The 13419-nt window shown below is 36.1% G+C and overlaps 1 protein-coding gene across 3 annotated transcripts in view; it reads right to left on the reverse strand.

Annotated features, from left to right (window-relative positions):
• Nucleotides 1–224: 224 nt before the first annotated feature.
• The window catches only part of ATG4C (autophagy related 4C cysteine peptidase), a 34846-nt gene continuing 21651 nt past the window's right edge, over nt 225–13419 (reverse strand). The window contains exons 8-11 of one of the 3 annotated variants that reach the window (XM_048860708.2): nt 11321–11399; nt 10574–10650; nt 6255–6374; nt 225–1696 (exon numbers count right to left, since the gene is read on the reverse strand). In XM_048860708.2, coding sequence (XP_048716665.1) covers nt 1526–1696; nt 6255–6374; nt 10574–10650; nt 11321–11399 — 447 coding nt within the window. In that variant the 3' untranslated portion in view covers nt 225–1525. The other 2 variants (XM_048860710.2, XM_048860712.2) reach the window with 2 other exon arrangements.

Consider the following 13419-nt stretch of genomic DNA (forward strand, 5'->3'; position numbering starts at 1 on the left):
TTATTTAATAAGGAGCAGATTACCATATCCAATCAACTGGAGAATTTTTTTAAATGAAAACCAATGAAACTGAAAAACAATCCCCCTTTTTTGGAGTGGTAACTCAATGAACAAATGTGAAAATGAACAACTCAACTCTGGTACGAACATGCGTTTGTCCCAGATCTGCCTAAAATCTGCCTACTAGTAACTACTCACTGTTCTCATAAAAGGAAAAAAATTACTTTAGTGATACATAGAATATTTATTGTTTGGGTAGACAACATTTGTGCATTCTGTGCCTAAATGGCACTTTAGAATAAGTTAATAGCTCATTTACAATACAATAAAATTTACCTTATTACAGAGTATTTGCACCTCAATATTTTTTTAGATCCAGAATTCAAACAAGAGAAATTTACCATTACTGTTCAAAAGTACATGCATTTAATCTCACACTTTAATAAAGTTATTTTTAAATTTGTAGGCAGTGTTAAATGTGTATTTTAAATTCTGAATTTGCTCTGTTAAAGCATGAAACTGTTCATGTAGATTTATTTGCTAGATGTTCTGTACATCTAAAATCACTACAAAGAGTGTACAGTAATGGCACATACCAGAAGATCATATCCCAGAATATTTACTGTCTACCCCCAATTTGCTGTTTTATGCTCTGATTTAGAAGCTGCATGGGTAGGAATAGAACTCTCAAAATTACATTGTAGAGACAGGAAACAAACACTGCTCCCATTTAATAATGGTCTATCTGCTTTGATTGGTTGCAGTTAATATTAATAACATAACCTTTAAAAATGGTAGGGAAAAGCCAATACTTCATATTCATTCCTGATTTTAAGGTTCAACAAGAAGTTTAATGAGTAGCCATTATAAAATTATATTGCTAAATAGTACCTTAACTCACAATTCTGCTTATATAATTGCATCTGGATTGTAGCTAACAATTACTATTGATATATCAAAGTTACATCTTGAGTAGTGCAATGCTAGAAAGGTATCTCATGGTTACATTATTAACCATTATAGGGGCGTAGGCAGCAAAATAGATTAAATGAACAAGGCTTTTTCTTCAGGAGCCCTAGATTCAGGTTTTGCTTACAACTGGAAACTATCCAGTAGTCTCAAAACTAGATGACATGTCCACACCACAAAACCACCACATAATTGGCAGACTGTTCAGGACTGGAACAGCAGTGCGGACTGCAGGTCAAGACTGAGGCTCATTGGCAGAGCTATCCAGGAGGGTATGCATGGTACCCAACCACACTACATTGTGTCTGGCTCTAAATAATGCTATCTGTCTTCACTAGCAAAAAGTGTCATCATATTCATCCAACTATCAATGAACAAACAAAAATAATTAATTACATTTATAAGTGACATTTTAAAGACCGAACATATACGACATGATAATCTTTATGAAAATAGATCAATTTCAATATTGCTTGTCTTGTGTTGTGTGATTTTTTTTTTTTTTAAGGGCAAGTGTTCTCCTAGACAGCTGCCAGGACCCTATTGTAAAATGTCCTTAAAGCAAGACAAACTCTTCTGTACTAAATCTTTTTAATCTTTTCTTTTCATCCTCGGAGAAAAGATCATTTTCTTCATGGAGTGGACTGGAGGCAAAGTCATAGTCTCTAGAATGACCCTTTACAAAAGTAAACAAGGGATATTTCTCCTTAGATGAAGATTTCAGCATCTATAATGCAAGATAACATACCAGATAAACTGTTAATTGAAAATGAAGGGATAAAGTCCCTGGGTGTATTGATCTAATTACAGTCACACATAATTTACAACATGCATATTTGTTTTTATTTTCATTTGTCACATTAGAATAAAACTGCACAGACTCTCAATAGCCCACTTCTTCTGATAAATAAATATGTTTCTAACTCAGTCTCCTCATGAAACAATAGCTACACTTGGAGTTTCAGGCCCCAATCTTCAACTTGTTCCACACACGCGAACTGAACCACTACACATGCAGAACTCCATTAGCTTCCATTCGTGTGGAACAAGTTGCAGAACAATCTTCATATCTTCTGTCATCTCTTGAATTGCAAGCAGGATTTGTGGGCAGGTTAGCACCTTCTGGAATTTGTGGAAGCATTTTTATGGCAGAGACAGAGCACCTATAGCCATCAATACTTTTATTAAGTTTAAACATATACATTTAAGGGAAATAAGCCAGCTCAAGAGCAGATAAATCTGACAGTGGACTAAAAATGCTATCAGACTGCTTTAATTACATGTCAGAAACCTCCCTGGGTATGTCCACACTGCACACTAAGCTTGGGTTCTGATTCAGGTTTGAGCTCAAACCCCTCGTCAGTTCCCACACAAATCAATCTGACTCAGGTCAGCAAACACTCAGGTCCCAGGTCCTAAGGCCCTGCCAGGAGGGTGTGTCAGAGTCCAAATTCCTCAGACTCAGGTCCAAGCTCTGTCATTCTGCAGTGTGGATGCAGCTCACGCTGCAGACTGGAGTCAGAAGGTCTGTGCAATGCAGGATGGATACATTAGTATGACAGAGACCAGGGTCCAGCAATTGTAAACCCAGGTTTATGATGCCATGTGGACACTCAATCGTGGGCTTGGAAATACCGAGTCCACAAGCCCATGTCCCACAGACCTGGATTTACAATACAGTGTAGACATACCACCTGTCTCCTCAGAGACGAGGAAGCTGAGCCTCTATCAAGGAAGCTATTCTTACTAAGGGTGATCAGCCACAGGTACAAATAAAAAGTTTTAATAGTAGGTGCTATTGGCCCATATACAAAAGGGCTTAAATGTGCTTTCCACTGTTTAAGGGATTCAACACCCACTGAAGTTAAAAAAAATTGCTGATCACCTTTGAAAGTAAATCTCGATACACAGCTATAGTATATGCAAAGCTACATTAGTCTACAGATATAATCTGCATTGAAGTGATCAAACTATGAACTCCAAAAATAATTTGTCTTAATGAAAAACAATCTGAAGCACTAAAAATCTTAAATAGATATTTAAACAGTATGAGCTATTTAAAAAAAGTAAGGCACTGGAAAATTATGCTCCAAGTAAAATCAGATTCTGCAATTTTTACTGTGCTCTGCAATTTTCCACTTTATTCTAGATTATTTTAATTCATTCTATTATTGTACTGTGAAACCTAAAGAGTAGGGCAAGGAGAAAGTGAGAGACATGCAGACAACTGCGATGAGCAGAAGGCAATGAAAAAGGAAAAAAGAAAAGAATGAGTACTGGGGAAGAAAGAAAAAAGTTTAGACAAGAAGAAAGACTGTACATCTCAGGGGACTGCGTAATTTTATATAGAGCCTTTCATCACTAGGTCATTAGATGAAGCCAGCCCTGGGTCAGTAGCAACTGACAGTCACATGGCAGCTGCTTGGTGGCCTGTGAAATGGGTTAGTACACATAGTCCAGCTCCTAAATGACATGTGGTCTGCAACACAAAAACCATCACCACAGTTTCAGAGAAGCCAAAGTAGTAACGAGACTGAACCATTGTCTCACCCCCTAAAGGTGGTCCCTCTAGGTCAGGACTGAGATACATGAATGAGGCAGCATGGGAGATGACAGAAGACTTCATTCTCTAGAGCCATTACTCTGACAGCTCTCCGAGTACTAAATACTAAGGGAAATTATAAAAGATTAGAGAGAAAGAGAAAGTAAACTAGAAAAGGTAGCAGAAAGCTGATCATAAAACAACTGCAGTATGGAACTTGATTAAAATGAGCAATTATTTCCGAATTGCATATCCCTCAGGGACTACCACTACCTTCCAAGTCAATGGGCAAATTCCGGACGTGGGTTTTCTTAATCAGTATTCTAGCTTTCAAAAAAGTTAATGCAAAAGTGTGTATGTACATAATATTTGTTATAGAAGATACTTCCGCCCAGACGTTCACGTGAACAGGAGACAATTATCAGAAGAGATCTCATTAATTTGACATGCTGAGTCCCATTAACTGACTGCTAAGCAATGTTTCTAAAGCATTTATTTCTATAGTATCTGTTCAATGGATATAGATGACAGAGAGGACACACTTCCAAATGAATAAATCCCTGTGGTTCTCAAACATGTATATATATTTTTTACAATCACTCCTACAACCTCCTTTTTTTGGGAAACCTATAGTACAAATTTGATCACTGTTGCATTTTTATCAAAGAAACATTCATTCTAAAAAAACATGAACAAAGTAACTGAACAGTGTTCAAAGAGCTGCTTGTTTTTCAATTTAGTTGGCTTACAAAACACACACACACACTTGTACACACAGGGAAAGCTTTATCCTGTACCAGAAATATCATTGCTTGAATGAATTATGAGATGATGCAAAAGCATGACAAAAACAGCTCTGCAGCCCGAGAACCACTCTCTCTCTCTCCAAAACAGGAATTTAGCTACATTTCTTTAAATTTTTGTAAAAATTTAAAGTACATTGTCAGTAATTTACTTTCAAAGATTAACAACTTTATTTTTTGTGATTTCAAGGATATATCTACACTGTGTTTTAAAACCAGTAGCAGCAAGTCTCAGAGGCTGAGTCTACAGAACCCTATTACTTCACTTGCTACAGAAGCAAGAATCTGAAGTCCTTCATTAACCTAACCTGGGTATCCCCACTTGGAAGTACACTGTGCTACCATTCAAGGCATTAAGTTACTCTTAAAGTGATAATAAATGAACAGAAAAGTAGTAGTCAGAGGCAGAGCAGGAAAAATGAACAAACTGATGGGGCAGACTGGAGGATGACAGTAGGACTGTTCTTCACACAATATTCATATGAAAACTTTCCTATTTTTTCGGAAAATACATGATCTATTTTTGGGTATACTTACATTGCTGTCATCATATTAATATTAAAGAGCCCCAATCCAAAATGCTAGTAAAATAGTTTTAAGACTAAAATCAGCTCCTTTGACATTAAACTAGATGCTGTTTCAGAGCATTCAACAAATGGATGGGGAGAGAAACTCACCTGGCCTGAGATTTAAGAGGAAGACAATGGAAAAAAAATAAGAGAAGTTTCTTACATATCTCAATTTTTCATTCATTATTCTGTCATTTTCTTAAAACTCCTCTCAAACACAGCAGGGCAGATAAACTAAACATAAAGAAACTTTTCTTTATAAACTTTCATTCCATGTCTCTATTGTTCCTGTCCTCTAAATCTACTTTCTAGTTCTCCATGTCTGAATCATACAAAAGAAAAAACTTCAGCATTAACCAAAAATCTACTGACCACTATATGTGGTTACTAAGTTTAAAATCTGGATATTACTTATTGGTTCATACCTTATCTAATAAAAATATTTACCACTTACACAGAAAGTTATATTTTCTAAGTGTTGTACAAACCTTAATTCCTTGCAGAGATGTGAAAACCATTATGTCAAATGTATTAATATTGTGATGCATCTTTTGTTATTGCTGAATCCTTTTATAGGCAATTTTTGATGATAAAACATTTGGTTGTTTGGTACCATAGCTAACACAACACACATTAGCACTGTATCACATTATTGGCAATCATACACTGCAATAGTCTAGCAGAAAACATCTGTCAATTAAATTCAAACCTACCTAATTAAACCTATTCCTATGTTCTTGAAGTGGAATGGACATGATTAGGCAGGTTTACTGTATGATACCTGCTTTGCTAATTTAAAACAATGCTTCCAAGTCATAAAAATATTGCTTTATCTTTAAATGTAATCAAAAAAGCACTTATATTAACAAGAAATAATGCACAGTTTTGCTTTGCTCAAACATTTCCATTTCTTAAAAATTTCATCTCCAAGGGATGGATTGCATTTTAAAAATTCCTCTTCAGGTAGAAGACAATCCAATGACTGTAAAAGGTGCTGTCTGCAAAAATATTTTCATTTCAATAGTGCCACCTAGTGGAATAATCTTATACTGAGTCTACATAACAGATACTACACTAGTTTGTTTCAGTCCGTCTCTTATACTCATCTTCTCCTAGCAATCATCTCTTAACACACAATTACAGAAGTTATTCTCCTTTTCGACTTTACATGTTCATATTATGGGATGTAAAAATATTCTAGAATTCTTGTATGTTTGTACTTCATCAATAACCCCTATTTCTAGAACAGGATGGGTTCCATTTAGTATAGATAAGACTATATTTTCTATCCTTAGTATATACAGTACATACTATTGTAGTTCTTGATAGTGGGTATCAGACAGATATCAATTTCATAATTTCAACACTTACCTTAGTTATTTCTTCAGAAATTCTTTCAAAGTCTTGCATGTTTCTACAATAAAATCCTATTGTACAGCTGGGATCCATGTTTTTGAATGACATCTTTTTGGGGGAAGGACAGTGAAATGACTGCAATTATGGAGATAAAAACATTTTAAAATATCTTTTAAAGACATGAGGAAGGCACAGATATCAATGCACATGCCTTTCTAGTAATGGTTTTAACATATAATTCACCATGCCACATACGCTCCAAAACCAGTACAAGCTTTAAAGTTATTTCTGTTCCCCAAAACATTCAAGTTATTTCACCCCTGGACATTCATAAGACCATATAAGCTAGTACTGTTTATATTCTATTTACCAAACTTCCACATTAGGCCACATTAATGCCAGTCCAAAAAAGGATGTGAAATCTGTCAAAAGTTGGAGGCTCTAGAGAGCATTTTATGAACATTTCCAAGGTAGAGAAGGTGAATGCTGCTCTGCAAAGTGCATTTGTAGCAGTAATTGCACTCTTACAATTACTGCTCTACCACCACTTCCCATTTCCCCCTTTTCCCCACACCTCCCTAAAAGAGAAATGATGGAATGTATTTTCATTAGCAAGAGAAGTGGGTTAAAAAAAAAAAAAAAGGGCCGACTACTACAATATACCACAAGCACAAAAATCCACTTCATATTTTACACACAAGGATTTTTATTTTAAATGCGAAATTTGTTCTTATGATAGATGACACATTGACAGCCTTCGAAATGGAAACTACGAGCGCTAGCGGTGCAAACTTCCCCCCACTACTTCACCCAGATCTAGAAAGAACACATATAGGGTAGTTCACTTCACGCTCTGTAGTAATTAAATTGGCATGGAGACTGAACATGGGCAACAGTTGTTAGTTTCGTGTTTATTGAGTTGGACAAAAGTCATTAACTGATTTCACATGTCGCAGTATAGCCACCTGATGGTTAAACCATTTGGTCACTACTGATCTAGGCTGCAGTCAGTGATCTAAAGGGGTAAGGCTCTGTATCCTACTACTACTCAGAGCTATCCATACCCCAGACCCTCCATTAAATCACTATTAATCCTCTTATAATAGCTTAGTATTTAAATCTAACAAATCTTAGTGCTCCATATTTCATGTTCTACTGAGACTGGACTAGTAGTTTTATTCTCTGAGTACTTCCGCTATGAAAGGAAGTAATGTGAAATACATATGTAGATATGCATCAGGCACAAACTCAGTTAGCTTATCCTTGTGTCAAAATAACAGTTGTTAAATTCTAACCTGGCTCTACAGAAACAGCAAAAAGCAAGCTAATATCCAACACTCTATTGGTGTAGAATCCCTCTTCCTAACACCTTCCTACTTTTCATTTTTGAACTCGATACAAAGCAGATCTGCAAGAGTACAGATTGCTACATAAAATTTTAAGGTTTCTCTCATTGTGGTAGTTGTACACTATTGGCATGTACTGCTCTTTACTACTGACTGGTCCAATTACAAATAAAACAGTTTACATTTTACATTAAATTTTGTTACAAAATCAATAAAGACTAGCAAGTTATATTTCTGCAAGACTGAGACACCTATTTATTGTGTTTTCCCTAATACTGCCCAAATATTATGCAGTTCACAGTTAACCAAGGTTAGATACTGGGAGTCTGCTTTAAGAAAAGCATTCGAACAGTAACATTAATTGTTATTGGTGGTATTGGAACATCCTAAGACTAGTTTTGTAGTATGTTTAGGAGAAGTCTTATTAATGCTGTGAAAGTCACTACCACAGAGAGAAGTGGATAGGCATATTTTTTTCACTCATCCAACAAATGGATTCTAGAAGCCAGCACAGACTGGATTGATTTCCAACTTATTCTGGACAATTTGTCAATTTTGAAAATATTTCCTATAGAGAAAGCTAACAAGCTATTATCCACCTTAAGAGAGCAATTTCTGTTTACTTTCTGACACTTCTGGACAACTCATACATTACTATTCAATGCACTGAGCATGACCTTCCGATACACAATCCTGTATCCAGAAAAGCAATATGAAGTGATCAAGCCAAGCTGGCTGCTTCTGCATCTTCAAAATACATTTAAAGTATATTATTACTTGGAAATTCATATTAATGACACCCAGCAGCATACTCTGGTGCACAAATCACTGGACTAGGAGCCCACAGATGTAGGTTCTATTCCTGGCTCCCTGAGCTGCTCTATGACTCCCACCTCTTATCTAGTTAGACTGTAGGATCTTCAAGGCAGGGACTGTATTTTATTATGCACTTGCACAGTGCTTAGCAGGATGGGACACCGATGCTAGTTAGGGTCTACAGGCACTATCCTAATACAAATAAAGTTAGTCATTTACCAACTTCCATCTGAGGACCTCAGAAGGGCACTATATAATGAAGAAAGTTTGAAGTATAGAACATTTTTTTTGTTTGAGACTATAAAAACGACCTATATTTCTTTTTAAATTCAGAACCACTAGTTTTCCAGGGGGAACTTTATAATCTCAGACTACCTGACACCTTCATTAAAGCATCTTGTTAAAATTAAACATTAAAATTAGTTTCATTATTGGTTTAACCCCGTGCTAGGTTTTAAAATTTACTAGTGTTTATGTAAGCTTAAAAGGGGTCCAAACAGTTCTGCTGAACACCCTATTTGATAATATTTTGATTAAGATATTACGATTGACTTCAGCATGTTACCTCTTTGAAATTGGTATGTTAATTGCGCTTTACTCACAATAGTGTTAGACAAGGAAATTCAAATAATTCCTGCTCTTCTCTCTGTTTTTAAACCAACTGTTATACAGCAGCAACAGCTTTGGGGCCACAATATAGTTGTATACTTCATTACAAACCATTTGACTTATGTTTTACATTTAACTAAATGTCATCAGTTTAAGAATGTGCTGAATTCCCCAATTAGCAGGTTAAAGGATGCATTCACAACATTTAAGCTTAAAAGAGTATTTCTTCCCCCACCTCCAACCCTGCGCAAGTATTTGCAGCAAAACTTTAAGTGTTACCATCGTATTCATTATACTGGTGACATCACAGCCATAGAACCCTGCTGGTACCAACTAATAGAGGGCAAGCAAATGTTCCTCCCTCCCCAAATATGGTGTGGTTTTGTGAAATTGTGTTTTAGGTTTTGTAATTTTTAATTGGAAAAACCCCAGTGCTAAAAACTACAGTCTAGAGACCAGCTCTATGCTCTAGTGGCCTGATCCTGCAAGCTGCTGTGAACCCTGGGTGCGCAATGAAGTCAACAAGAGCAGGCCCCAGATGGGTTCCGTAGCTGATAAAGTGTCATTCAGAGAGGTTCATGTAAGGGCTGGACATCACAGGATCCAGAAGGAGAAGTTTTAAACTGCTGTACTGAATACCTCTTTTAGCATGAGTACTGGGGACATATTGGCTTGTCTATGGGCTGCTTGTAAATGCAGTTCTTTAGTACCTTTCCCTGGATTTACTCCTTTTTTTTTTATGTGAGTTGGAGGAGAAGGGGAGAAAATACTAATGTAAAAGTCTGATTTTTCAAGACCTAGACAGAGCCTGACAGGATGCATTAACTATAACCTGAAGGAGACAGCATGCCATAGCTAAAAAAAGAAACAGTAACTACACTTTCAGACTTGACAAGTCCTTGAAAGCTACTGATCCATGGAGCTAACTTGATTAAAAATAATAATAAAACAATCTGTTGAGAGGAACAGCATAGAAGACATCAGTAAAAGCAATACAACAATGGAAAATTCTGATCTAAGAAGCTAAATAAATGACCTATAAAGTAATTACGAGTAGACAACAGTACTGAAATGGTAATCACCAAGTCTGCCTAGACAACACACTGAAAATTACTGGTCAAAGAAGCAGAGAGTAAATTTGTATAGCCGAAAGTTCAAAACAAAGCTGAACCCTATTACACTCTAACATATATTTCTGACACCCATTCATTATTATTATTTTAAGAGAACCCATGTGTAATGTTTACGCTCGCTGGCACTGCCTACCTGTCTATAACGGAAAATTACTTAGTGGCATGATCATTTATTTGTGGAGGGTTTCTGGTATATAACAAGATACAGACAAAGATAAATGAAGTAATAAGTACATAATAAATTAAAATCCACTATCAAGTATTTAACCTTTAGTCATTTTTGTTGATTATAAGTCTATAAAGAAGGGCAAAAATTTGACAAATAACATGTAACTAAAACTGTAAAAATACAGATAGCTAGTACAGCTCTAAATAATTAGTGTTTGATTCATATGGGAAAAAAACAGTACCAGCTCTTTATCCACACTACCTCAAGAGGGAAATCCTTTATGCTGACATCCACAAAAGATTGGCAGTAATGAGGATCCATGTAAATCAAACTGTCATCTACAAGGACAAAACAGAAGACAAGTAATTCAAAAAACACCTTATTATTACACTGCTTACAATCCAATTTCTATGCAGAACAGCTGAAAAAAAAAAAAAGCCAGCAAGTAACTGCTTGCCAGACTGATATTCATTGACGGAAGCATCGGTTTTTGCAGGACAGATTAACTTTTGCATAATCAAATATGCTTGTATAAGCAGAATTTTTATAAAGTGATGAGACTGTCATTTAATTTTTGGTGATAAAATTACTTTTACAAACACACAATTATATTCTAGAGTTTGCATATGAAAAATGTATTGTGCTACTTCATCCTGACAGGAAGAACATATTGCTTGTCATTTGAGCATCAACTAGCACTACTTAAACTGGTAAAAAGTAAATATGTAAATAAGAACTGCCAGACAGTAGCAGCAAAGGCTTCTAAAGTTTTGGTGAAACGGATAAATTATGCCTTGTTTATAAAACAAAGGAAATTAAATGTACATTTTACAGAATCCAATTACTATGTGGGGCAAATGACAAATGCCTGGACTTTGGCAGATATGATGAATTAATAAGGTACTCATTTTGCTATTTTAATCATTCTGCTTCCCACTGATCCTATATTAACTTTCTAGCTTTTAAAAGGAAAAACACTAAAGAGACATCTCTTATTAAAACACTAACCTTGAAATCCAGCAAAGTAATATGACTGCTTAGGTTTCCCACCAATAATACCAACACAGTACTCAAGACTCAAAATTCCCTGCCAACAAAATATTAAATAATTCAGATTTAAAGGCTAACAGAAGAAGGTGATGAATTAAAGTAACTTGGTGTAACTTTATTCATTTAATTTTTCCTGACCATCACATGTAGAGTGAGGTCAGGGTGAATGACTTATGGAAGTGCCCAGTGTTGCCAACTTTTACAGTTTTATTGCAAGTCTCATGATTTGGTGTTCTTCTGAAAGCCCCATCTCCTGGAGTCATGCAATTATATTAGAACCTCAGTACTCAATTTTAAAACATGTATCTAGCTCTTGTGGTTGTGGAGAAAAATCTAGGAAATGTAAGCCTTAAGCACTCAAAGATCAAAAGATAAATAAGGCTGATATTAAAAAAAAAAACAACCACCATGATTTTTCAGTAAATTTTTTGAATGCTTGTGATTGGCATAACTGACCACGGGCTGGGAGACATTCAAGAAGGGATGACCCCGATCTGTTCTGAGGAGTTCACAGTTCAAAGACAGGCAGGACAGTTTAGAAGAGAATAAATGTAACATAACAAAAGTTGGAGTCACTGTAGGCTGCCTGGCATGAAGTTTTACATATTTTATAGTGTTATGTTCAGTGGCCCTTCACTGAGTCCCTCCATCCTGTTCATAGGTAAAAGCCCTACTTCACAGGAAGAGGCTGCAGCTGCTTCTAAGAGCAGTTACCCTAAAAGACAAGAGAAGATAAGAAAGGTGCACCAGTGCTGCCTCTTGATCACCAAAATCCCACTGATCTAATGTGTGGCTGTTTTGAAGAGAAACATCATATGTTTACCTGAAGAGGGTAAACAGCAGGGGGTTTGGCAGAAGTACACGTGTCACCCCTCATGCAGGAACCTCTAGAAGTGTAGAGAGATAGAGGGAGAAACATCCCCCCTCAGAATAGCAGACACCAGGGAATAGAAGAGAGTCTGGTAAGGACTCTGATGTCCATTATTGGCCAAAATGAGGAATTAGTGTCTCCACCTCCAAAAGGCTACCATTTGAGCTAAAATGGCAGTGGCTCTTATGCCCCAATTTCTAGGGCTGTAGCCACTAAAGGTAAGACCATTACATATCATCAATTACATTGTGAAGACTCTCTCTCAACAAGAAATTTGGCCTTAAAAGACAATATTAAACAACAAAATTTCTACTTTTGCAGAGCTATCACATTACTAACCCAAGATATTAAAACATGGAAACCAACTTCTGAGTGGTTCAAATAGGTAAGGAGGAAATACCACTTATTTCAAATATTACCAAGGGGTAATAAACATTACAAAACATGCTTATGCATATAAGATAAAGAGGAGAAAACAGTTTAAGTCCATGTCCACTCAACCTATTCCAGTGCACCAAAATTGAAACAGGAGCTACTTAGGTAAAGCAAAGGTCTGATTTCCCTATGGTAATCAGGTACTTTTCTTGTATAAAGGTATTATAAAATCAATCAAGTAACAACCATCATCCACAAATTGCCAAATCCTTTGTAAACACTTATTTACTTAATTCAGTTCGGAAGTTTGTGTTTTCATATACCTAAATCCACACCAAAGATACTAAGTCACTTTCAATGAATTACAAAGACAGGATGATTGCATGCATGCAACTGAAGCCCCTTTTATCCTAGCCCACGTGAGATATATCTGCAAATGACAGCACGTTTTCCAGTAAAACAATGGTCAACACCAATACAAAAGCCCACATTAAAGAAGAGTGACCACACAAGATCAGAAACCCTTATGAAAATAGAGGCAAAAGCAGCGCGTGTGTTAGCCTACAAAAAAAGGTATTATGATTCCACATTCAGAGATTCCAAAGCTCTTTTGCAGAAGTATTGTAATGGGAATAGGGTTCTTAGATCAGATCTACAACCAGGGACATGTTTCACTGTGCCAGACTTAACCAGCAAAGAGCAAAAGCTCTTCTAAAACAACTAGACACACAAAAAAGGAATCAAGACAGAACAGCTACTTCATACTTTAAATAAAAGACTTCATAGTTCTCTCCTCCTTGGTTATAAAAGT

Source organism: Caretta caretta, chromosome 8 (assembly GCF_965140235.1).
Source record: "Caretta caretta isolate rCarCar2 chromosome 8, rCarCar1.hap1, whole genome shotgun sequence".
NCBI classification, from domain to species: domain Eukaryota; kingdom Metazoa; phylum Chordata; order Testudines; family Cheloniidae; genus Caretta; species Caretta caretta.